The sequence below is a fragment of the Saimiri boliviensis genome, chromosome 6 (genome assembly GCF_048565385.1).
Source record: "Saimiri boliviensis isolate mSaiBol1 chromosome 6, mSaiBol1.pri, whole genome shotgun sequence".
NCBI lineage: Eukaryota > Metazoa > Chordata > Mammalia > Primates > Cebidae > Saimiri > Saimiri boliviensis.
In genome coordinates, this window is record NC_133454.1 from 93814717 (window position 1) to 93839815 (window position 25099).

The 25099-nt window shown below is 37.5% G+C and overlaps 1 protein-coding gene across 3 annotated transcripts in view; it reads left to right on the top strand.

The window, feature by feature from the left end:
- LUZP2 (leucine zipper protein 2) overlaps positions 1 to 25099 on the top strand; it is a 584575-nt gene that overhangs the window by 411682 nt on the left and 147794 nt on the right. For all 3 annotated transcript variants that reach the window (XM_074401251.1, XM_010330380.3, XM_074401250.1), the window contains 2 exons: positions 4173 to 4235; positions 12590 to 12652. In XM_074401251.1, coding sequence (XP_074257352.1) covers positions 4173 to 4235; positions 12590 to 12652 — 126 coding nt within the window. The remainder of the gene's footprint in view (positions 1 to 4172; positions 4236 to 12589; positions 12653 to 25099) is intronic.

Sequence of the window (25099 nt, forward strand, 5' to 3'; positions counted from 1 at the left end):
GTGGGAGAGTGGAGAGTAAATATTATTAAAGAAAGTTAAATGGTTCTGTGGAACATCTTTCTAAAATCTCTAACTTCACTACCAGTGTAGAATGCTTAGCACTGCTTGATACTCTATAAACTTGACACATACATCCTGGTCACTGAAAAGCCTACTCCAAGTAATTAAAGAATAATCTATTCTAAGAAGTCTATGTGATAAGCAGAGATAACAGGTCAATGGAATAAACAGTATGCTAAAAATTAGTCTTGTGTCATATATCTTAGTTAACATGTATGTTTCTGCCTCAGAAAAAAATATGAAATAATATCATTTTTGAAGGATCAAAGTTACTTTTTGCTATAATTTATGTCATTCAAACCAACATACAAAATTTCCTGAGTGTCAGCAACATTAATAAATGAACAAGTACTAATATAAATAAATAAATACAATCATAATTGTATGATACATAAATGAAAAGAAAAAATAACTTTAAGTGGAGATGCAAATTTTAAATAGTATATACTACAGACAGCAATTTTTAAATATGTCATTTATTAATTTATAGTTATTTCTTATTTCTACTAATGTTTATCAGATGCGAATGGTTTTTGTTAGGACATAAATACTCCTATCAGATGTACATCACTTATCTTGTCTCCATTTTGAGGAGTTTTATTATGATACAATCTGAGCAACACTGCAGAGGCAGAACATATCGGTATACATCCCTTTATTGGGCATATACATCTCTTTAAATATGGAATTAATGTGTATCAGATTCTCCTAAAAAAAAGAACCCTAGTATTATACCTTGTATGATCAGTGCAAATATTTACAAAAAGACATTACTTGAATAAATCAGAATAACTTCCTCCCATTTGTGTCAAACATTTCATGGTATTGAAATTCTAACTGAGCTTTTTAGATTTCCAAATTTTAGCTAAAGAGGAAAAGACAAAGTATTCTTTCAGACTGAGACACTGTACCCCCTCACTCCATGATAGGAAAACAAAATAGAAAATGCTGTTTAAAATTAGGTTGGAATTCTAAGTGGGGACCTCTTAAACTTGATGGATGTGTTCATTCGCTCTGCATTAAATGCTCATTTTGCTCCTGGTGCTCATCCAACTGGCCCTCTTTGGAGTCATCATGTATAATATGTACTTGTACCAGGATATTATCTACTCCTATAGAGTCAGTATGAAGTCTGAATCCTGCGGGTTTTACAGTTATCTGCTCTCCTTAGCCTGCCTATCTAAAGACAGACTTATTACTTCAGTTATTGGGGTAAAAGACAGAAAAGCCTGAGTGCAATGAGGCAAATATAATTAAATAGCTATGAGAGGTTACACTCAGATGTTAAGAAGTGTCAGATAACCAACATTTGGCTTTGAACCTAGGTCAATTATGAAATATTTAAAGGGTAACAGACCTGTGTTACCCTGTGTTATCTCTCACTCACACCCCACATGAAGAGCATCTCTCAGGCCTGGAAGAAGAAATGGCTTCTGAGAATCAAGACACCTTTGGAATTCAATGTGCAGACATTAGTAGTTTAGGAAGACTTACAATTATAGACTTCTAAGGAAATACAGACCCTCTTAGGGATCTTTAACTATGTTATGCTAGGGTACAAGATAACGAAAATCCAAATAGCAGTAGGAATAAATGCCTGCAGTTTAGAGGGCTGCTTTCAGAAACTAGCATCTATTGCTTATTTGAACCAAAAATTATTTTTAAAATCCCATATAAAATAGGAAACAGAAAGTAAATATAAGACCAAATAAAGTTTTGTCTTTTTACAAATTAAGTTGTATTTATCACTGACATAGATTGTACATATTTATGTGGTACATGTGATGATGTTTGAATACTTATATACATTGTATGATGATCAAATTAAGGTGATTAATAACCTATCCATGAATTTAAACATTTATCATTGCTTTGTGGTTATAATAGTCACTATGTTCTCATCTAGCTATGTTAAAACATACACTGCATTGTTCTTTGTTGTAGGCATTCTGTGTAATAAAACACCAGAACTTATTCTTCTTGCCTAACAGTAACTTTGTACCTGTTGAACAACTTCTTCTGATGCCTCAACTTCCTCCTATCCTTCCCAGACTCAAATCACCACTATTCTGCTCTCTGCTTCTATGAAATCAGTTTTTTTATGTACTGCATTGTCCTTCTGTGCCTAGGTGATTTCATTCTATATAACATCCTCTGGTTCTACCCACATGTTGCCACAAATGAAAGGATTTCATTCTGTTTTATGGCTTAATAGTATTCCATGGTCTATATGTGCCACATTTTATTTCTCCATTCATCTGTAGATGAACATTTACATTGATTTCATACCCTGGCTATTATAAATAGTGCTTCAATAAATGTAGCAATACAAATATCTGTTCAACATACTGATTCATTTATTTTGGAGATATATCCAGTAATGGGATTGCTGGATTACATATTAATCTATTTTTAAATTTTTGTAACACTTCCATACTGTTTTCCATAATGGCTGTACTAATTTATATTCCCAGAAACTGTGCATAAGAGTTCCCCTTTCTCTACATCCTCATTAGTACTTGTTATTTTTTGTCTTTTTGATAATAACCATCCTAACTGGGGTGAGGTAATATCTCATTGCATTTTCCTGATGGTTAGTAATGTTTAACATTTACGGTATATCTATTGGCATTTGTTTGTCAGAAGACAAAGGAATTGGAGAAATGCTTATTCAGATATTTTGCCACTTTTACAAATCATATTATTTGCTTTTTGCTTTTGATTTGTATTCGTGGTTTGTTCTAGATATTAACCTTCGTTAGCTGAGTAGTTTGCAAATACTCGCTCCCATCCTTTAGGTTGCCTCTTCACTGTATTGTTTTCTTCTGTTGTGCAGAAGTAGTAAATCCTTACCTATCAATAATAACCTTGACTATAAGCAAACTAAATTATCTAATTAAAATACATAAAGTGGTTACATGGACTAAAAAAAAGACTGAAATATATGCTGTTTATAAGAAATTCATTGCACCTATAAAGACATGCATAGACTGAAAGTGAAGGGATGGAAAAAGATATTCCATGCAAAACAGATTAGGAATAGCTATGCTTGCATCAGATAAAACAGACTTTCAGTAACAAATCATTTAAAAAATGACAAATAAGGCCCTTATATAATGATAATAGGGTCATTACAGTAGAAGGATATAATAATTGCAATTACATATGCATCCTATATTGGAGCATATATATGGATATTATACACACACACACACACACATACATATACACACATTTATTTATTTATATAACAGATTTAAATGGAGAGGTTCGTTGTGATGTAAGAATAGTGGGACACTGTAATACCCCACAGAACTAGACATATCACCCAAACAAAAAATCAACAAAGAAACATGAGTAAGGCCAGGTACAGTGGCTCACGCCTGTAATCCCAGCACTTTGGGAGGCCGAGGCAGGCAGATCACCTCAGGTCCGAGTTCAAGACCAGCCTGGTCAACATGGTGAAACCCCATCTCTACTTAAAATACAAAAAAAATTAGCCAGGTATGGTGGTGGACATCTGTAATCTCAGCTACCCAGGAGGCTGAAACAGAAGTGCTTGAACCCAGGAGGCAGAGGTTGCAGGTAGCTGAGATCATACCACTTCACTCCAGCCTGGACAATAGAGTGAGGCTCTGTCTCAAAAAAATAACTAAAAAAAGAGAAACATCAGAGTTAAATTGCACTCCACATCAAATGGACCTCATGGACATTTACAGAAGATTTTACCCAACAGCTACAGCATACCCATTCTTCTCATCAGCACATGAAATGTTCTCTCTATAGACTGTATTTTAGGACACAAAAACAAATTTTAACACATTTTTTTTTCAAAAATGAAATTGTGTCAATTATGTTTTCTGCCCACAATAGAATAAAACTAGAAATTACTTTTTTAAATGAAAGTGTTAATGCTAATACAGCAAATTTTAATTGAATAAAAAACAATATTTTACATTAAAGATTTGATTCAGCTTTATACCAATTCATTACATTTTATATCATGAAAGTCTAACTTTTGAACAGAACATAATGCAGTAATGCTGATGTAGTTGAAGAAATTCTTAATATTTTGTCTCTTCTTTGCAATAAAACTATGTTTTCTTCTGCAGAATAAAAGCTTGAAAAACAAACTCTTGTCGGGAAACAAGCTCTGCGGCATTCATGCAGAAGAGGTGAGTAAATTTTTGCTTCTTCTAGCTTTAGCCCAATAAAAACAATATTATTTCCAGATTTTTATTCAATCCAGACATCTGGAATTTTTTTTTCCTCCTAACAAAAAATGCAAATTTTGAAATAGAAAAATAAAACACATTTTAAACATTTGATTGTCTTTGTGTTTTAACATTGCAATAGCCAAAAGGAAAAAATAAATAAATTTTAACAAAGGCAGGTAATAGTCACTTCTGTAAGATTTTATTTTTCTGGATTTCTTCCTTACCTGGGCTATCAGAATTTCCTCAATAGCAAATTCCTGGAAGTTCATAAAATTTTCCTTTTTTCCTCTCTTGTGCCTTCTATGTGATGTCTACAAAGTTTTGCAGTGGCAGTTGACAGAGTGAAGATTCTGGGGTTGGCAATAAACCATACAAAATAAATACATACATTGGTTCTATCGGCTGTGTAGTAAAATTGTCCTATATGTTTCTCAGGGGGAAATATGTCATTCTGATTAATGTAGATTTAACTAAAATAATCAATTTTCTATACTTCTCATCTCCAAATCTATCTATTCTTATGAATCTATAATGTAAAATGTATCTCCTATAAGTCTTAGTAATAGTAATGAAATAGTAGTGATGCTGTCATGATAAATGATTGTTTATGCCTCAAGGAGAAGAGACAAGAGTCACTGTTTTAATTGCATCCTTCAAGAAGCGCATACAAAGTTATTTTAGATGTGTAAGAAATGTATTCAAGATATAGCCTATGAATGATAAGGGACACTCAGATAAGTGGCTTCATATGATGAATGTCTTATGCCTATGAAGCAACTGAGAAGGAAGTTTAGGTACAATGAGAAAAGTTGCTTATACAAGTTAAAGCAAGTTTACCCTTTTTCTCAGAGTTGTCTAGGAGTAAGGAGAAGAGCTTCTAAAACAGCTCTATTGCCTTTTAATTATGGAAACAACATTGGTTCAAAAATATCTTTTTCTGTCACTATCCTCTTCCAGCAGGAGGGAAAGGGAAGATAATCTGGTGAAGCACAAGAATTGCTTTTCAGGAGTCCACCCAGAAAATAGTCTCTTCTGTCTCATTGTACTCTATTTGCTAAAACTAGGTCACATGCTGAGCTAAGTTGAAGAGAGTCTGAAAAATATCATTAGGTCAGTGGTCCTGTGTCCAGTCCAAACAGAGATTTCTTTGCTAAAGAGTTAAAGAAGGTGAAAACTCTCCTTAAAAAATAAAAATTCATTAACCCAAACACAAACATTCAAGTCTAACATGCAATGTAAAAACCCATTTTATAATATCTTTCCTAAAATATTATAAATGGCATGAATAGAAATGTTTAACACAGATAAACTAATAAAAAATCATGTTCCATAAGATGAAAAATTAGACTAAATGGTTTGTGGATCAGATCTAGTGTGGTGTTTCATTTCCTTGTTTTTCTATTTGAATACAAATAGACTTGTACATTGTTCACATTTCCCAGGTTTTGGAAATAGTACAAATGTGGTTTGTGCAGGTTCTGAGTATTACTTATAGGAGGGTAACCAGGTGGAATGGTGTTTTGAATTAATAATATCTAGATTGAAATTAATAATATCTAGATTATTCTGAGATAATCTACATGTGTTCAGGGTTCACATTGACATTCCTGTACATGGAAGGGAAGGAGGAAGCTTCTAGGAGAAATATCTGTGGTTCACAGAAGTAAAAATGGAGCTTACCTTTATTTTTTAGTCAGTTCAAGAATAATTCCTATTTTTTCTTCATCTCAATGCCTAGGAGAAGATATTATCCCTGAATTGTTACATACTTCATGTATTCGTGTTGCCTAATATTAAAATGTATTGTTATGCCTAATATTAAAATGTATTATAATAGGTTCATTACAATTTATTTGCTGTATGTCATTATATGTTTATAGAATAAATGCAGAGCTTAACATACTTGATAATGGGGCAGGCCTGTGTTTTTGTCTGTCGCAATACAGGTTCAAAACAATATGGTGGCAAATTTAGTTATTTGATACACCATCATTACCAAAAACAAAATACTAATATATTTTCTTGGTTAGGAGCTAAAAAAGGCGATTGCCTGTTTGATCAGTGACCCTCAACTTTCACTATTCATACAAGAATTTAAATCCCATTCACACCCAGAAGATTAATATTGTTTTAATTTGGCAGAGAACAACATTAAAAAGTGAAGCTACTATAAGCACCATCTACCAAAATCATCACTTTTATTTCATGAAAGAAATGCTGTTTGAATATGAAATTATAGGAAGCAAAAATCTCAGATTGAAAGATAATCTCCTAAATGGGCTAAAAAAGCTGAGCTAAATTCCTATCATGGCTTCCTTCTTCTTCATCTTCCTTGTCTTTGTAATATAGACAACATTATCATTATTAGCAACTTTAATTTTGCTGTGAAAAGTTCTTAGGAAAAATTCATGACTCACAGGCAACCAACATTTGGAACTGTATTTAAAATCACTAATTGTTTGAAGGTTATCCTTTTGATAATTTTAACTTTTCAATATGTTACTAACAAGCTAAAATAAAACAGTCTAATTGTCAGCTGGGTTTTGAATTATTATACATTATAAAAAAGAGGTGCACCCCCTCAGAGTGCATTTATTCTTTGCATAACCTTTCCTGAAACCTTCAGACAGGATTTTGCCTTTTAACTGAAAATTAGAAGAGTGCTGGAAGCAAAGAAATGAGTAACTGTGAAGAAAACTCCTAAAACATTTTTTTTTTTTTTTTTTTTTTTTTTGAGACGGAGTTTCACTCTTGTTACCCAGGCTGGAGTGCAATGGCCCGATCTCGGTTCACCACAACCTCCACCTCCTGGGTTCAGGCAATTCTCCTGCCTCAGCCTCCTGAGTAGCTGGGATTACAGGCACCCGCCACCATGCCCAGCTAATTTTTTATATTTTTAGTAGAGACAGGATTTCACCATGTTGACCAGGATGGTCTTGATCTCTTGACCTCGTGATCCACCCACCTCGGCCTCCCAAAGTGCTGGGATAACAGGCGTGAGCCACTTTTTTAATATATTATAGTAGCAAAGCTAAATAGTCATTCATGATCATTAAATGCAGAAGGTTTTATTGCAGTTCCTGAATGAATCATTGAAGAATGCAATAATTGATGTTTTGATAATTCCAAGTAATGTGGAAAAATTTAAAGGATATTCTGTATATTTAGAATATGCATTTTAATTATGTTTTAAAAATGAACACCTCAAATAGTTAAAATGCAACCATTCTGTCACTTGAAAGATAGAGCATCAATTATGTGGAGGAATTGACATTCAGTTTGACAAATGTGCACCTTATGTGGTAGTAATCTTCCACTCTTCAATGATACCATCAATTTTATTATGAGAAAAAACAAAACAAAACAAGAAAGTCTGTTTTTCTGAGAAACCTGGTAGTAAACGAGTCCTGGAGAGTAGATTGGAACAGGTGGGGATAATGCCAATCAACTCTGCATTTGAATTTGTGAGAGATATCATAAATTATCCTTTAGTAAAATTGGCAGCATAAAATAATGATTATCATGTAAAGCAGAATTATCTTAGAGAGCCTCCCTAGCCATGTGGAATTGTGAGTCAGTTAAACCTCCTTCCTTTATAAATTCTGCAGTCTCAGATATTTCTTTATAGCAGTGTGAGCTCAGACTAATATAGTAAATTGGTACAACAGAGTGGGGTACTGCTTTAAAGATAGCTAAAAATGTGGAAGCAACTTTGGAACTGGGTAACAGGCAAGGTTGGAACAGTTTGGAGAGCTCAGAGGAAAACAGGAAGATGTGGGGTAGTTTGGAACTTGCTAGAGACTTGTCAAATGGTTTTGACCAAAATGCTGATCATGATATGTACAATGAAGTCCAGGATGAGGTGGTCTCACATGGAGATGAGAAAGTTGTTGGGAACTGGAGCAAAGGTGACTCTTACCATGCTGTAGCGAAGAGATTGTCAGCATTTTGCCCCTGCCCTAGAGATCTGTGGAACTTTGAACTTGAGAGAGATAATTTAGGATATCTGGTGGAAGAATTTCCTAAGCGGCAAAGTGTTCAGATGAAGTGGAGCATAAAAGTTTGGAAAATTTGCAGACTGACAATGCAATTAAAAAAAACTTTTTTGTGGGGAGAAAGCCAAAGGAAGAAATATGCGAGTTATGAGAAGCCCAATGTTATTCACCCAGACAATGGAGAAAATGTCTCTAAGGCATGCAGAAACCTTCATGACAGCCGTTCCTATCTTATGCCCAGAGGCCTAGGAGGGAAAAATGGTTTCATGGGCTGGGTCCAGGGCTACCCTGCTCTGTGCAGCCTTTGGATATGGTGCCCTGCTTCAGCTCCAGCTGTGGCTAAAAGGAACAAGGTACAGCTCAGACCATTACTTCAGAGGGTGGAAGTTCCAAGCCTTGGTGGCTTCCCTGTGGTATTGAGTCTGTGGGTTCACAAAAGTCAAGAATTGAGGTTTGGGAACATCTGTCTATATTTCAGAGGATGTATGGAAATGCCTGGATGTCCAGGTAGAAATTTCCTGGAGGGGTGGAGGCCTCATGGATAACTTCTTCTAGGGAAGTACAGCAGGGAAATGTGGGTTCAGAGCCCCACACAAAGCCCCCACTGCAGCATTGCCTAGTGGAGCTGGGAGAAGAGAACCACCATCCTCCAGACCCCAGAATGGTAGATCCACGAGCAGCTTGCACTGTGCACCTGGAAAAGGCATAGGCACTTGATGCTAGCCTGTGAAAGCAGCCAGGAGGAGGACTGTACCCTGCAAAGCCACAGGGGTGGAGCTGCACAAGGCTGTGGGAGGCCACCTCTTGCAACAGCATGACCTGGATGTGAGACATGGAGTCAAAGGAGATCATTTTGGAACTTTAAGGTTTAATGACTGCCCTATTGGCTTTCAGAATTGCATGGGGCCTGTGGCCCTTTTGTTTTGGCCAATTTCTTTCATTTGGAATGGGTATATTTACCCAACACCTGTACCCCATGGTATCTAGGAAGTAACTAACTTGCTTTTAATTTTACAGGCTCATAGGCAGAAGGGACTTGCACTGTCTCAGATGAGACTTTGGGCTTGGACTTTTGGATTAATGCTGGAATGAGTTAAGACTTTGGGGTACTGTTGGAAGGGCATGGTTGAAATGTAAGGACACGAGATTGGGGAGGTGCTGGTGCAGAATGGTATGGTTTGGCTTTTTGTTCCTACCCAAATTTCACCTTGAATCGTAATCTCGGAATTTCCACATTTTATAGGAGGCAACGTGGTGGGAGGTAATCCAATTATGAGGGCAGTTTCTCCCATGTTTTTCTCTTGATAGGGAGTGAGTTCTCAGGAGATCTAATGGTGTTATAAGCATCTGGCATTTCCCCTGCGGGCACTCATTCTCTCTTCTGCTACCCTGTGAAGAGGTGCCTTCCACCATGATTGCAAGTGGCATGAGGCCTCCCCAGCCATGCAGAACTCTGAGCCAATTAAATTTCTTTCCTTTATAAATTACACAGTCTTGGGCATTTCTTTATAGCAGCATGAGAACAGACTAATACAAAGAGTAAGTTAACATAATAAGAAACAGATGCTGTACTTGAAATATTATTTTGAGTCATTTGGGAAGCTGTGTGAGGAAAGACAGTGATATAGTAAATATGATTCTGAAGTAGAAGAATAAAGTCAATGCATTGAGGGCTCAATGCGAGTTTTATTCATAAAAGCCATTAACCACTATGTATACTCGATCATGTCTTTTTGTTCTCTTATGCATCATGCATTTCATCTTCACTATCCATATCAAAAGAAGGGTGACTTTCTATGGAAATAAAAAGAATATCAACTACCCTGTGACAAACCATAAATTCTTGCTGCTGCTTTATATAGAGTTCAGTAATATAGAATTATTAGCATATCTCAGTCTTAAGCCCTCCCTTCCTTCCTTCCTTCCTGTTTCATCTCTTCCTTTCTTTCTTTTCTCCTCTTACCTTCTTTTCCTCTTTCTCACTTCCTTTTTACCGCCTTCTTTCCCTCTGCTTCTCTTCCTGTCTCTTTCTTCTTTTTTCATTTCCTTTTCTTTTTATTTTTTCTTATTAACTTCCTGATTCAATAGATCACAAAATGCACGTGACTTATAATAGAAATATCTTTGAAAAACTGTGTTAACAATATTAGAACCTTTCAGTGGTGTATCATTGACGACACTTTCAAGTTTCCACTTGAATTGATAGTACTTACAACGTTGAACAATGATCGAAAAATTATTGTGCCATTATAACACAGCTCCTACTTCACAAGTCAAGTACATTGCATAATTAGAAATACTCTGGGACTGGGCACAGTGGCTCATGCCACTGTAATCCCAGCACTTTGGGAGGTCGAGGCAGGCAATTGCCTGAGCTCAGGAGTTCAAGACCAGCCTGGGCAACACAGTGAAACCCTGTCTCTGCTAAAATACAGAAAATTAGCTGGGTATGGTGGCCTTTGCCTGTAGACCCAGCTACTCAGGAGACTGACACAGGAGAATTGCTTGAACCCAGGAGGTGGAAGTTGCAGTGAGCTGAGATAGGGTTACTCACTACAGCCTAGGTGACAGATGGAGACACTGTCTCAAAGGAAAAAAGAAAAAAAAAACAGAAAAAAGAAATATTCTGAATATTATAGAAAACTGAATCACTATAAACTTGCAGTTGGCTCAGTGAAAAACTCATATACATGCTTTGTAAGCTTGGAAAATTATATTTTGACAATATAGGTAGACTTTGTTAAAGAAACTTTCTTTATTAAAGACTTATGTCAACACAGTTTACTAGGAGGTAATACTCACATAAGGATCTGGGGTTTGTAACCTACTATAGCCAGCTGCTTTTAAAATTTAATTTTATTGAGATATAATTTGCATACATACAATTTATCTACTTTAAGTGTATAGTTTGATGGGTTTGGCCAATGTATAGATTGAAAATATAGAATTTTTTCATTACCCTCCAAAATGTCTTCTTGCTATATTATACTAAATTTTCACCTCCAACGCTCAGCCCATGTTAACTACTAAACTGATGTCTGTCCCTGTTTGTTTGCCTTTTCTAGAATATTATCCAAATAGAATAATACAAATTATACCTTCTAGTTACTGGATTCTTTCACATGGTATAATGCTTTTGCAATTTGTTCATATTGTTCCATTAATCAGTACATCATTCCTTTTTAATTGCTCAGCGGAATTCTAGTACTCCATCTCATGAGTAGTCTATCATTTATCTCTTCATTGCTTATTAACACATACGCTTTTTCTAGCTTTTGATTATGAATAAAGATACAATAAGCATTTTTGTGTATGTTGTAATTCCTCTTGGGTAATTACCTGGGACATATTGCAGTATAAGGCAGTGTAATGCAGTGTACATATGTTTAATATTGTCAGAAACTGCCAGTTTCCCAAAGTTATGATACTAATTTATAATTCCTCTCAAATACATTTTAATTATCAATTTTTCCTTCAAGTGATCATGCTAATCTATTGTGTGTGTGTGTGTGTGTGTGTGGTGTGTGTGTGTGTGTGTGTGTGTGTTGTTATTGGTGGTGGCAGTTTTCTTCTTTTGTTTGTTTTTGCCTGAGTAAAGAATCAGGACCTATAATTTTAGGTACAGAAATACAATGAACTGAAGTCCTTATATTATAATGTTAGAAATTGGGACTCTCCTGAAAAATTGAAAATGCATGATCATCATTCTGTGACTTAAGGGACCGTATTTCAATGTGGTAGTCAAAGCATACTGCTGAGAAATATTTTCTTTTTAAGTATTTTCATATTTGTGATAGCCCTCTTAAAAAGTGTATTGTTCTAAAGTGCAAACACCATTCAGCTCAGCATGTTAGCATTATAGCAGCTTTTCTTGCTTCTGGTCATATTCGCTTCTCTTGGTCAAATGGTAAATTCAAATTTACTCGCATTTAATTAAAAAAATAAGTAATTGAAAATAAGTAGTAAAAAGTCAGGCATACATATGCACAGGTAATTAGCATCTAAAATTAGACTGATGGCCAAGCCTAGGTGACAGAAATTCTCTGTGTTTAGTTGTGGATTAGGGGAAGAACAATAATCAACTTTCTTTACATAACATGTTTTAAACAAGCTTTGGTTTTTCGCTTTCTGCCTAGAATGTCCGGATGTCTGACTCAAAGAAGAGTTCAAGCTTTTCTGTTTTATTTCTAAATTCACTGGACTGTGCATTGCTTGGCTGCCAATGTATTCCTTTAAAGTCTGAAAGAATTTAAATCTTCAAGTTTGGAAATAAATATAAATGAGTTATGGTACTTATCCATGTTTTTTATCTTACAGTCAAAAAAAATTCAAGCCCAGCTGAAGGAGCTTCGTTATGGGAAGAAGGATTTATTATTTAAGGTGAGTCTCTTTCTCTCTTTTCCTTGAAACTTGCTAGCCCAATACCTAAAATATCAAAAACATTGTTTAGTTTAAATTAATTTCTGACATTTTTCATGAATTGGAGTTGCATCTGACTGTTTTAGAAATAGTTTTATTTTCTTGCCTACTTAATTAATGGAGATAAGTGGAAGTATCATTTACTACATTCATTCTTAATCAAAGGCCTGCCTCATTCCAGCAGGTTAGAAATTTTATAAAACAAATCCTGGTTTCCAGAGTTCATGAGTTGCAGATTTTAAGCTAAGAGACTTATGCAAAGGTAGACCATAGAAGGCCTTTTGAATCTTTTAAATTTATTTTTCAAATCAGAGTTTTAGAAAGAAATGTGAGCAGAAGGCAATGAGACAGTTCAGATATTCAGTGATTTATTTGTATGTAATATGCCAGTTGAATATAGATTAGTGATTCATCAGCTTTCAGTTATTACCAAGATCAGGACTTGTGGAAACCTTTTATTGCTTAATATATGAGATATATTATTTGTAAACCTTGTTATTGCGTGTCATTTTAAATTTTATGAAATCAGGAGACCTGAATACAAAGGGACTATGAAGTTGCATGAATTAGAATTCCTTCAGTATATACAATACTTCCAAAACCTGTTCCACTTAGGACTTTTATTAACTCAAATAACAAAAGGGCTGGAAGTATGGCAATGTTATAGTTTATGTCACCAAGACTCGGGTTTGTTTTTCATTGTCCTCCCCATCACTCCATATAACAACCTCCAACTTACTTATTCTAAGCCTTGGTTCCTCAAAGAATCATGATGGTCACTAAAGATATATATATATATAGTGTCCTCATCTAACTGTGTACACAATCAAAAAAGAAAAAGGAGGCATTTATCCTCCAAGGTCATTGTTTTTATGAAGGAGGAGAATTTTTTGAGAAGATTCACCAAACTAGGTCTCAGACTAGGTCGTGCATCCATCCAAAGGCAAAACCTTAGCATTTTTAGATTCTATTGAGAAAGACTGTATTTTTTACAGATAAGTAATAGGAAGGGGGTTGCTCTGAGAGGCAGCCAATGGTTTCTGCTGTAATGTATTCATTCACTCATCCTGATGGCAGCACACTTATCTGATTTGCTTACTAATATATCAGCAGTGCACAGTTTAAGTCTTGAATAAACATGTTGATGATGATAGATAGATTAGATAGACAGATAGATAGATAGATAGATTAGATAGATAGATAGATAGATAGATAGATAGATAATGTCAAGGAAGTAGACAATAGAAACTCAATTATTAGGTTGGTGCAAGAGTAATGGTTCTTGTCATTAAAAAAAATGGCAAAAACCACAATTACTTTTGGCACCAACTTCACAGCACTAAAGGATCCATTACAAGACATTCACCCATGCACCCTTGAAAATGAGTCTACAAACTGGTAAACCTTGAGATGAGTAGTAGATTCTATTTCAGGTAGTTTCCCCTTAGGATATTTTCAATTTTGTATAGACTTGTGGGGTTTTTTTTTTTTTTTTTTTTTTTTTTTTAATAAATGTAGACTTTGAAGGAGTAATGCCTGCTGTCAAAGCATTTACATTCTTCCTAAAAATAATGACTCATGCTGACAATTGCAAGGCGTAATGATGAATTTGGTGCCCTTATTAGTGCTTGAGAGCTGCCTTTAGCTTGAGGAAGGCTGCCAACTGAAGTACAAATTCTCCACTAAAGATAGAAGTGAGGCTTAACTGTCAGTTGTCCAGAGACTTGAGTTACTTTATGTCCTCTTTGATTCCATTTGGAAATGATATTCTTTAGAATATCTAATCTCCATTTTAGTGCTCTTTTTAGATCTGACAAATGTACTTCTTCCTCAAAAACACAATATTCCTAAGTATTATTTATTCATTGACGAAAAAGTTCAAAAAAGTATCAAAAAATATAAAGCCAAAGGAAAACTTAAAATCTCATCGCTCAAAACAAATGCAAACAATATTTTGACGTATCTCATATTTCAATCTAGTTCCTTTTGTATGAATTATACCTGCCTGGTGATATATATATATATATATATATATATATATATATATATATACACACACACACACACACACATATATATCTCAGTTGCAATGCATACATACACATATATATTCTTTATACATATATATGTTTTATATATTTATAATTTGTAATTTAAAAACACAAAGATAGCCTTTAATTTTCATTGTTTTATCTAAATTTAAATGAATAATCTTCTATGATATAGATATGACAGAGGTTAACCTTTCACTTTTGGGTATCTACTCCCCCAAAAGAAATAATAAAATCAAAAAATATCTGCACTCATAGGTTTATCACAATACTATTCACAATAGGAAACAGAATCAATTGTAATATTCATCAACAGATAATTAGATAAAGAAAATGTGGCATATGTACACACAACCATAAAAAATAAAATCGTGTCATTTGCAGCAGTATGGATGGAACTGGAGGTCCTTAATTTTTTGTGATCTAAAAACCAATTACCTTCAGTGGGGAGTGACTGGTACTTCAATGACTCTGAGGTTGAATTAAGAGGATTAATTGATGAAAAAGAAAAATACTGTCCTCTAGGTGGGGTAGATAGTAGCACATTGGTTGCTTTTCCAGCTGTTTTGTCTGCTAGCGCGTTTACTCGAGCAATGGAATCTGAAGGTTTTCGGGGCCCTTTACAGTGGATGACCCTGGCCTTAAATGGGAGAAGAGCAGCTTTAAGGAAGGCCTTTTGTAAAGAAGCACTGATAATGGAAGTTCCTTGTACAGTGAGACAACCTCTTTCTGCCCAAATGACAGCATGGTGATGGGGGATGCGGAAGGCATATTTGGAATCAGTATTTATATTCACTCTGAGCCAGAGTAAGAGCACATGTGAGTGCTATTAATTCAGCCTATTGAGAAGTGGTAGATAGAGGAAGAGTGGCAGCTTCAATGATAGAAGTATGGGAAGCAACAGCATAGCCAGCCTTTCCTGGAGAGGACTGGTTAGGTTTGGAAGAGCTGCCATCAATAAACTATGTGTGGTCAGAGTCTGGAATAGGGGAAAGAGAGATGTGGGGAAAAGGGGAAACAGCAATATGTACTAGGAGATGCAGTTATGCCGTGCAGGAGTAGCATTCATGTTTGGTATTAGGTGAGAGCCTGGATTAAAATCGGGGCCATGCACAATAATCACAGTGGGAGTTTCAATAAAAAGCAAATAGAGTTGGACTAGACGTGGAGCAGATAAAAGATGTGGAAGATGAGAAGAGGATATTAAAGCCTGGAGATTGTGAGAAGTGTATAAAGTAAGTGAAGCGTGACCTGCAACTTTGAAAGCTTCCAGAAACATTAGAGCAGCTGCCATGGTGGCCTGCAAACATTGGGGCCAGCCTAGGAGAGAGGTCCAGTTGTCTAGAGAGAAAAGCAACAGGATGTGGACCTGGCTCTTGAGTAAGAACTCCAGCTGCACACCCCTGGATTTCAGCAGTATATAATGAAAAGGGTCGAGACAAGTTGGGGAGAGCTAGGGTGGGAGCAGTTTTTAGAGCTGTCTTAAGGAGCGAAAGGAGGAGTAAGGAAAGGTTTTAGGATCAATAGGGTTGGATAAGTTTCCTTTAGTGAGTTTATATAGTGGCTTAGTTAGAACAGCAAAACCTAGTATCCAGAGGCGAAAGTAGCCAACCATACCCAGGAAGGAGAGAAGCTCTTGTCTGGTAGAGGAGGTTGGGGTATCAGAGATTAGCTGGACCCGATCGCTAGGGAAAGCATGAGTGTTTTGTTGGAGGATTATGCCCAGATAAGTGACAGACGTGGAAGAAATTTGGGCCTTAGAAGGGGACACTCGATACGCTTTTAAAAATAGGTGCTGAAGAAGCAGGATGGTGTCTTGCTGAGAAGTTTCACAAGAGGGGTTGCACAGCAACAGGTTGTCTGTATATTGAATAAGGTGGAAAGACAAGGAGCACAAACACAGTGAATCGCGAGCGAGGGCCTGACTGAAGTAGTGCGGGCTGTCCCTGAAACTCTGAGGCAGGACGGTCCAGGTGAGTTGCTGTGAAGGGTGGGTATCGGGTCAGTCCAGGTAAAGGCAAAGAGAGACTGAGAGGAAGGGTGTAGGGGGATGGTGAAAAAGGCATCTTTGAGATCAAGGACAGAATAATGGGTTGTGGATGGAGGAATTGAGGACAGAAGAGTATTTGGGTTTTGCACCACAAGATATATAGGAAGGACAATTTAATTGATAAGGCAGAGGTCCTGAACTAGCTGGTAGGACTTGTCCAGTTTTTGGACAGGCAAGATAGGAGTGTTGTAAGGAGAACTGGTGAGTTTTAGGAGGCCGTGCTGTAACAGGCGGGTGATAACAGGTTTCAGCCCTTGCAAAGCTTGTTGAGGGATGGGGTACTGCTTTTGGGTGGGGTAGGGATGGTTGGGTTTTAGTGGAATAATAATGGGCTTATGTTCAGTGACCAATGACAGAGTAGATGTAACCCAGACACTCGGGTTGAGATTTGGGGATACAAGAGAGGGTTGTAGGGAAGGCTTATAACTCGGCAAAAGGGTGTCTGTGAGATGGGGCTGGAGTCCAGGAATAATCAAGGAAGCAGACAATTTAGTTAAGATATCTAGGCCTAATAAAGGAACCAGGTAGTTAGGAATGACCCAGAAGAAGTGGGAAAAGGAGTGTGGTCTTAGCTGACACTAAAGTTGGGAGGTTAGGAGTGGTCTAGAAGCTTGGTCTTCAATTCCCACAATAGTAATAGGTGCCGGAGAAACTGACCTTGAAAGGAGGGTAAAGTCGAGTGGGTAGCCCCCGTGTCTGTGAGGCAGGGGACAGACTTACCCTCCATGGTAAGAGTTACGCATAGCTCCGTATCCATGATGTTCCATGGGGCTCCAGGAGCATCCGGGTGGCATCAGTCTTCAGTGGCCAGGCCAAGGAGAGCTGGAAAGGAGCTGGCTTGGGCTCCACGTGCCATTGGAGTGTCAGTAGTAGGGGTTGCGTAGTCTGACCTCCAATGGGGCCCCTTGCAAATAGGACATGGCTTGTGAGGGGCAGGAGGCTGCCGACAGTCATTTGCCCAGTGGCCAGTTTCCTGGCACTTGTAGCAGCATGGAATCCCAGGCTGCGGGCATTCCTTGGCCCAATGGCCAGGTTTCTGGCCGCTGAAGCATAATCCTGGAGGGGAGTGTCTTAGTAACTTGCCTGGAGGTTGTGGCTTAGCTGATGGAGTGGGGGTTCCTCTTACCACAGATGCCAACATTTGCAGGTCTGAAATGCACTGCCACTTGGTTGCCTCCTCCCTGTTGTTAAATACCTTGAAGGCAAGGTTGGCTAATTTCTGTTGTGGGGTTTGAGGGCCTGCACCTAACTTTTGGAGCTTTTTTTTAAATATCAGGGGCAGACTGTGTTATAAAGTGCATATTTAGGATGAGACAGCCTTCTGGCTCTTCTGGATCTAGTGCAGTGAAGTGCCTAAGGGTGTTAGCCAGGCAGGTCATGAATTGGGTGGGGTTTCCATCCTTGCCCTGGTTGTTTCTTTAAGCTTGTCATATTTGACAGATTTGTAAGCTGCCTGTTTAAGTCCTTCAACTAAGCAAGAGAACATGTAGTCACGCCTGGTAAGATTAGGCTAGCCCATCTGGTATTGCCATTGGGGTTCCTCCTTAGGTACCCCTGATGCCCTCTTGAAGGGCTGGCTCATGGCATCTGCGGATATCAGCATAAGATTGAGCCAGAGAAAAATCTCTATCTCGTTCATCTGGTGAAAGAGTGGAAGTCAGAATGACGTTTAAGTCATTCAAGGTTAAATTATAGGATTGAGTTAGATATTGGAACCCTTGGATATATTTAGTAGAGTCTGATGAAAAGGATCCTAAGTGTTGATTTATTTGGCACAGATCAGATAAAGAAAAAGGAACATGAACCTTGATTATGCCCTTGGCTCCAGCCACTTCTAGAAGGGGAAACTGTTGGGTGGGGGAGCTAGTTTTTAGACTGAATTGTGCCCCGGAGTGTGTGTGGGGAGGAGAAGTGACAGAGGAGGTGTAGGAGATGGGAGAAAGGGCAATGGGGAGGGCAGGATTTAGTTCAGCCTGTTGGGGAACAGCCTGAGGGAGAGCCTGAGGAGAAAGGGAAAGGTCAAAAGGGTCTATGGAAAAAGCAGATTCTGCACTGGTGGCAGGGACGGGGACGCGGATGGGAGAGAAGAAAGAAAAATTTGAGAGGGATCACACTGGGAACAGAGGCTGGGAATGAATCGAAGTGTAAAAAATGCCTGGAAGTAGGATATTTCATACCATTTGCCCATGTTGCAACAAAAACTGTCTGAATCTTGTAAAATAGAGAGGTCAAAGGTGCCATCTTTTGACCATTGGAGCCATTGTTTAACTTGTATTTTGGCCATGCAGTGTTAAGAAGAAGATGAGACGTTTGGGTTTTAGGTCAGGAGACAGTTTGAAGAGGCTTGAGGTTTTTTGGAACATGGGTCAGCGGAAAGGAGAGAAAGACAGAGGATGGATGATGGCCCATGGTTCTGGAAAGGCAGCAGAGACAAGGAAAATGGGCACGCAACCTGGCCACTCCATAGGTGTCCCTAGTTGAGCCTGAGTTGAACCTCGTCATTGGTGAGCGATCAAAGAGAGCATCCTCTACGTTGACCTGCCACCAATATCGGACATGAGCCTGGTGGGTGAATGTCTCCACGATAGTCAAACCCCTGGGGTAAACTGGGTTCCCAGATCCATGACCTACGTAGGATTTTTTCCAGTCCTGAACCACACAGAAGAACCTGGTTTACCTGATTTTCCTTGTCTTTGCAGTGGAAAAAGAATAAAACCAAAAGGGGGAGGAAGTGGAAAGGAAAAGACAAAAAGATGGGAAAGCAAAAGGAGAGAGACTGTTTACCAAAGTAGCCAGTAGTGTGCATCTGTGGGCTGGTCTGATGACCCCAGGTCAGTAGGTAGATCTCTTTATGAAAGTTGGAACAGGGGACTCCTCTCCCATGGGAGTTCCCCTGTCCTGGGTTTCCGGCACCAAATGTCCAATGGTACCAAATATTAAACGCATTAATAAAGAGATCTTCCAAATAGGCTTTGTGTGGGTGACAAGGCCGTTTTATTTCTTGCTTGGGTACAAGTGGGCCGAATCCAAGAAAGGATAGGCAAAGGGGGTAAGGATGGGAATGGGCTTTATAGGTTGGGGTACTTTTTTGCAGGCCAGGGGTGTTGCAGAGTAAGATTAGTTACTGTGGTGGAGGGTAGGGGCAAGGAGAATACATGACCACAAGTTCAGTTACAATGGCGGGTAGGGTGAGGCAGAAGAGCAGTTAAGATGGCAGGATCGGGCAAGGAGCTTTCACATTATCATAAGCATAAGAACAGTTAAGATGGCAGGGTGGGGTGAGAGCTATTCACATCATCATAAGCACAGTTAAGATGGCAGGATGGGATGAGAGACTTGTCCTGGGAAGCTCCATTGGGTGATTAGGGACAATGGTGAATGCAGGCAGCCGGTGGGAGACAATTAGTCAAGGCAGGCAGGACTTCAGATTTCTGAGTCGAGGCTTGCACATGGAGACCTGATACTGACCTGTTGAGGCATCATGAATTAAGTATATTTGCAGGGTTGTTGTATAGTTATTCCTTTGATAACTATCCCTATAGCATATGTTTCTATTATTGGATTAAAATGCTGACTTAACTGTTCTGGAATGCGTGGTGATAGATTATATGCACTTATTCCTGCTGAAATTCAGACACTACAGTGGCATGTGTTATCATTGTTATTTTCTCTAAGAACTAGATGTATTTATTTAACTTGGTACCTCTATTGTCATCTACTCTTAAAGAGAGGGGTATTGCAACCTGAATTTCCATGTATGTGTAACAGAGTGTCAGATTATTTCCTGATGATTCCAGATATCTATAAAGGAATTTTGTAAAGTCGTTTTACCTTAATTTTTAAACTCTTGAGTAATTTAAGGTAATTTTTATGCATCTGTCTCATTAATTTACGCTTATCCACATGTTAAACTAATTCTTAATGAGGAAAATGATTTTCAGTGCCATTTATTTGTTACAAGTGTCAATTTATTTCCAGTTAAATGAGGTTTGGTACCAAAGTGTAGACATCTTAGAAAAGAAGTGCGAGTGATTAACAATTTTATTTTTTTATATGATTCCACAACCTGGAAGCTTGTCAAATCACATTCATTTGTACCTCAAAATAATTATATGAGTCAGAGAGGGAAGATACTATTGTTCTCTTATTATTAATCAGAAAACCAAGACCCAAAGAAGTTAGGGTCGTCTGAAATTTTGGGACTAGCAAGTGGCAGAGATATCTCTTAATCTAAGTTTTTGACTCCATGATACCACATTTTTCCCAGTTGTGTTTCTACCTTGTATTTTAAGGTGATTTACAGATTATATCTTTTAGAAATAATTGCTTCTAATGTACTCAAAGATCTGTGAAGGAAAAATAAACATCTTCGGACCTCAAACTTAATTTGCCAAAGGAAAAAGTCAAGCTTGGAAATTGAGTCACTCCTAACTGCCTCTCATTTTGTTCCTGAAGAGATAGTTACAAAGACAGAGTCCACAAACCTCCCCAGGGGGCTCCCCTCACAATGTATTCACAAGGTAATTCCTTGTGGGCCCCAAGGTCTTTATCCTAAAATGGTTGAAATTCACCCTGACAAGGTAAATGAATAGCTTGTTTTCACAGGTAAGAGACAATAATAGGTCTGGTTGTTATCTCTCAGCTCACTTGAGATGAATGCATATTTTGCTGCTTCCTCTACCCTGTGTTTACTTTCTTAAGTTAAAATGCAGATTCACTAAGAAGATGAATTCCTAGTTGACTGTTCTTCTACCCTGTCTTTTTACATGTAAAATGTGGATTCAGTGAGGGCCAAATCCTCACTGAATCCAAGCCTCAAAAGAATGCAACTGCTTGCCTCTTTTATCTACACTCCCCCTTTTACTGTTCTCTTTTTCTCTTGCCCCCTTCTTCCCCTAGAATGTTGAAGTCCCCAAATGCTGTTTGGAAAAAGCACAGATCACCGATGTTCCTGTGATTTTGTGTTTCTTTTTCCTAGACATATACTCAACCTTGGCAAAATCCACCTGTAAATCAAAAAGTATATGAGAGTGCTCTCAATTAATTTAGAGGTTTATTTCGCCAAGGTTAAAGACTTGCCAGTGACACAGTCTCAGGAATATGTGCCCACCACTTTGGGCTGGGCTACAGCCTGATTTTATACATCTTAGGGAGACATAAGACATATATGTAAGATGTTCATTGGTTCTGTTTAGAAAGGTGGAACAACTGGAAGCTTAGGCTGGGGAGATAATAGGTGGATTTAAAGATTTCCTGATTGGCAGTTGGTTGAAAGAGTTTATCTAAAGACCTAGAATCAACAGAAGTCAGTGTCTGGGTGAAGATAAGGGGTTATGGATGCTAAATTTTTAATATTCAGATGAAGCCGCCATGTAGCAGGATTCGGAGAGAATAGATAATAAATGTCTATCAGACTTAAGTTGCCAAACTCTTAGTTAATTCTCCTGACTCAGAAAAAAGACCTGGAAAGGGAAAAGGATACTTTATAGAACATAGATTTTTCCCACAACAGACAGCTTTGCATGGCCATTTCAAAATATGTCAAAGAAATATATTTTGTGGTAAAATGTTTTAATTTCTTTTAGGGCCTGCAATTTATCATGTTGATATTTCTTATCACTACAAAGAGTCTGCTTTGCCAGTCTTAAGGTTTCTATTTTAGGGGTAAATCCTGGACTGCTCTGCCTGGATTTGAACAGGAAGAGAGGATAATAAGGCATTTCTGACCGCCCCCGCTTCCTCCACCCTCTTTCTCATCTTGGCCTGAACTAGTTTTTCAGGTTAATTTAGGAATCCCCTGGGCCAAGAGGAAAAGTCCATCAATTGGTCAGGGGACTTAGAGTTTTATTTTTGGCACATATACCCTATCAATTTAAAAGAACTAACAGCTTAGAAGTAAATTCCGTGCATAAGAAACAAGAGAAGGTAAATTGCCTTGTCAAAATAACCCCAAATTTGTAGCCTTATTCCTTGTGTGCTTAAAGGACAAAAGCCAACTAGCATCACTTATTTTTTTCATTATTTGCTAGCTAATGGAGTGGAGATGCAGGTTTTAAAAGATTACATATTTTGTACCCGGAACAATGACAAGTTCAATTCTAATAAATATACTTTTCCCCCAAAATTCTGCAAATAGAATCACTAGAATATTGAACTTTTAAAATTTTCTTATTTTTTGAATTATTATTTTTTTATTTTTTTATTTCAAAAGGATTTTGAGGAACAGGTGGTGTTTGGTTACATGAATTAGTTCTTTCGTGGTGATTTCTGAGGTTTTGGTGCACCCATCACCTGAGCAGAGTACACTGTACCCAATGTGTAGTCATTTATTCCTCACCCACTTCCTACTTTTTCTGTGGAGTCCCCAAAGTCCATTGTATTATTCTTATGCCTTTGCATCCTCCTAGCTTAGCTCCCACTTCTGAGTGAGAACATAAGATGTTTGGTTTCCATTCCTGAGTTACTTCACTTAGAATAATGGTCTCCAAATTCATCCAGGTGGCTGCAAATGCCATTATTTTGTTCCTTTTAATGGCTGATGAGTACTGCATGAGGTGTGCCTGTGTGTGTGTGTGTGTGTGTGTGTATGTGTGTGTGTGTGTGTGTGTTTATACACATATGCAATAATAAAAATATGGAAACAGCCAAAGGTCCATATGCTGCAATAAAAATATGTGTACAAGTATATTTTTTGTGCAATGACTTCTTTCCCTCTGGGTAGATACTCAGGGGTGGGATTGTTGGATCAAAATGGTAGATCTACTTTTAATTCCTTTAAGGAATCTCCACACAGTTTCTCATGGTGGTCATAGTAGTTTACATTCCCACCAGCAGTGTAAAAAGTGTTCTCTTTTCACCACATCAACATCTATTATTTTTTTATTTTTTTGATTATGAACATTCTTGCAGGAATAACATATCACATTATGGTTTTAATTTGTATTTCTCTGATTCTTAGAAATGTTATTTTCTCATATGTTTGTTGACCATTTGTATATCTTCTTTTGAGAATTGTCTATTCATGTCCTTAGCCAAATTTTGATGAGATTTTTTCTTGCTGATTTGAGTTCCTCATAGATTCCAGATATTAATCCTTTGTCGAATGTATAGATTGTGAAGATTTTTTTCTCACTCTGTGGGTTGCCTGTTTACTCTGCTGATAGTTTCTTTTGCTATGCAGAAGCTTTTTCTTTTTATTAAGTCCTATCTATTTATCTTTGTTTTTGTTACATGTGCTTTTGGTTTCGTGGTCATGGAGTCTCTGGCTAAGACTAAGAGAGTACTTAATATGAATTTGATTTTCTTAAGTTGATTGACACTTGTTTTGTGGCCTGTTATATGGTGTATCTTGGAGAATGTTCCATATGCCAATGAATGGAGTATATATTCTGTGATGGTTTGGTACAGTGTTCTGTAAATACCTACTAATTCCACTTGTTCTAGAGTATAGTTTATGCTCATTTGTTCTTTGTTGACTTTCTCTCTTGATGACCTGCCTGGTGCTGTCAGTGGGGTATTGAAGTCCTCTACTATTATTGTGTTGCTGTCTATCTCATTTCTGAGATCTACTAGTAATTGTCTTAAAAATTTGGAAGCTCCAGTGTTAGGTGCATACATATTTAGAATTGTGATATTTCTCTATTGGATTGGGTTAATTCAAAAGCTTGACCTTGAGTTCTGAAGTTTTTTCTTCTTGTTGTTTGGTTTTATTGCTGAGACTTTCTAGTGTCTTTTGCATTTCTCTAAGTATGTCCTTCATTTCCAGAAGTTGGGGTTGTTTGTATTTGTGCTATCTTTTTCTCTGGAGATTCATTGTTCCATATGCTGAAATTAAAAAAAAATTCTTTAAGTTGGTATTCACCTCTCTGGTGCTTCCTTGAGTAGTTTAACAGTTGACCTTCTGAATTTTTTTTTTCTGTTTTGTTGTTGTTTTGTTTTTGTTTTTTCATTTGGATATACTATATCAGAAGAAAGACCTGGGGCTCAAGAGTTATTGTTCAGATTTTCAGATTATTTTGTCCCATAGGGTGTTCCCTTGATATGGTGCTTACCTCTTCCCATAGGGATGTGGTTTCCTGAGAGCTAAACTGCAGTGATTGTTATTTCTCTTCTGGATCTAGCCACCCAGCAGAGCTACTGGGCTTCTGTTTGCTACTGGGGAGTGTCTGCAAAGAGTCCTGTGATGGGATCCATCTTTAGGTCTCTCAGCCACGGATACCAGCACCTTCACCTCCTCACAGAAGTGGATTCTGTGAGGGCCTTTGGTTATAGTTTTGTGGTTATAGTTTTGTTTGGTAAACTGGTTTT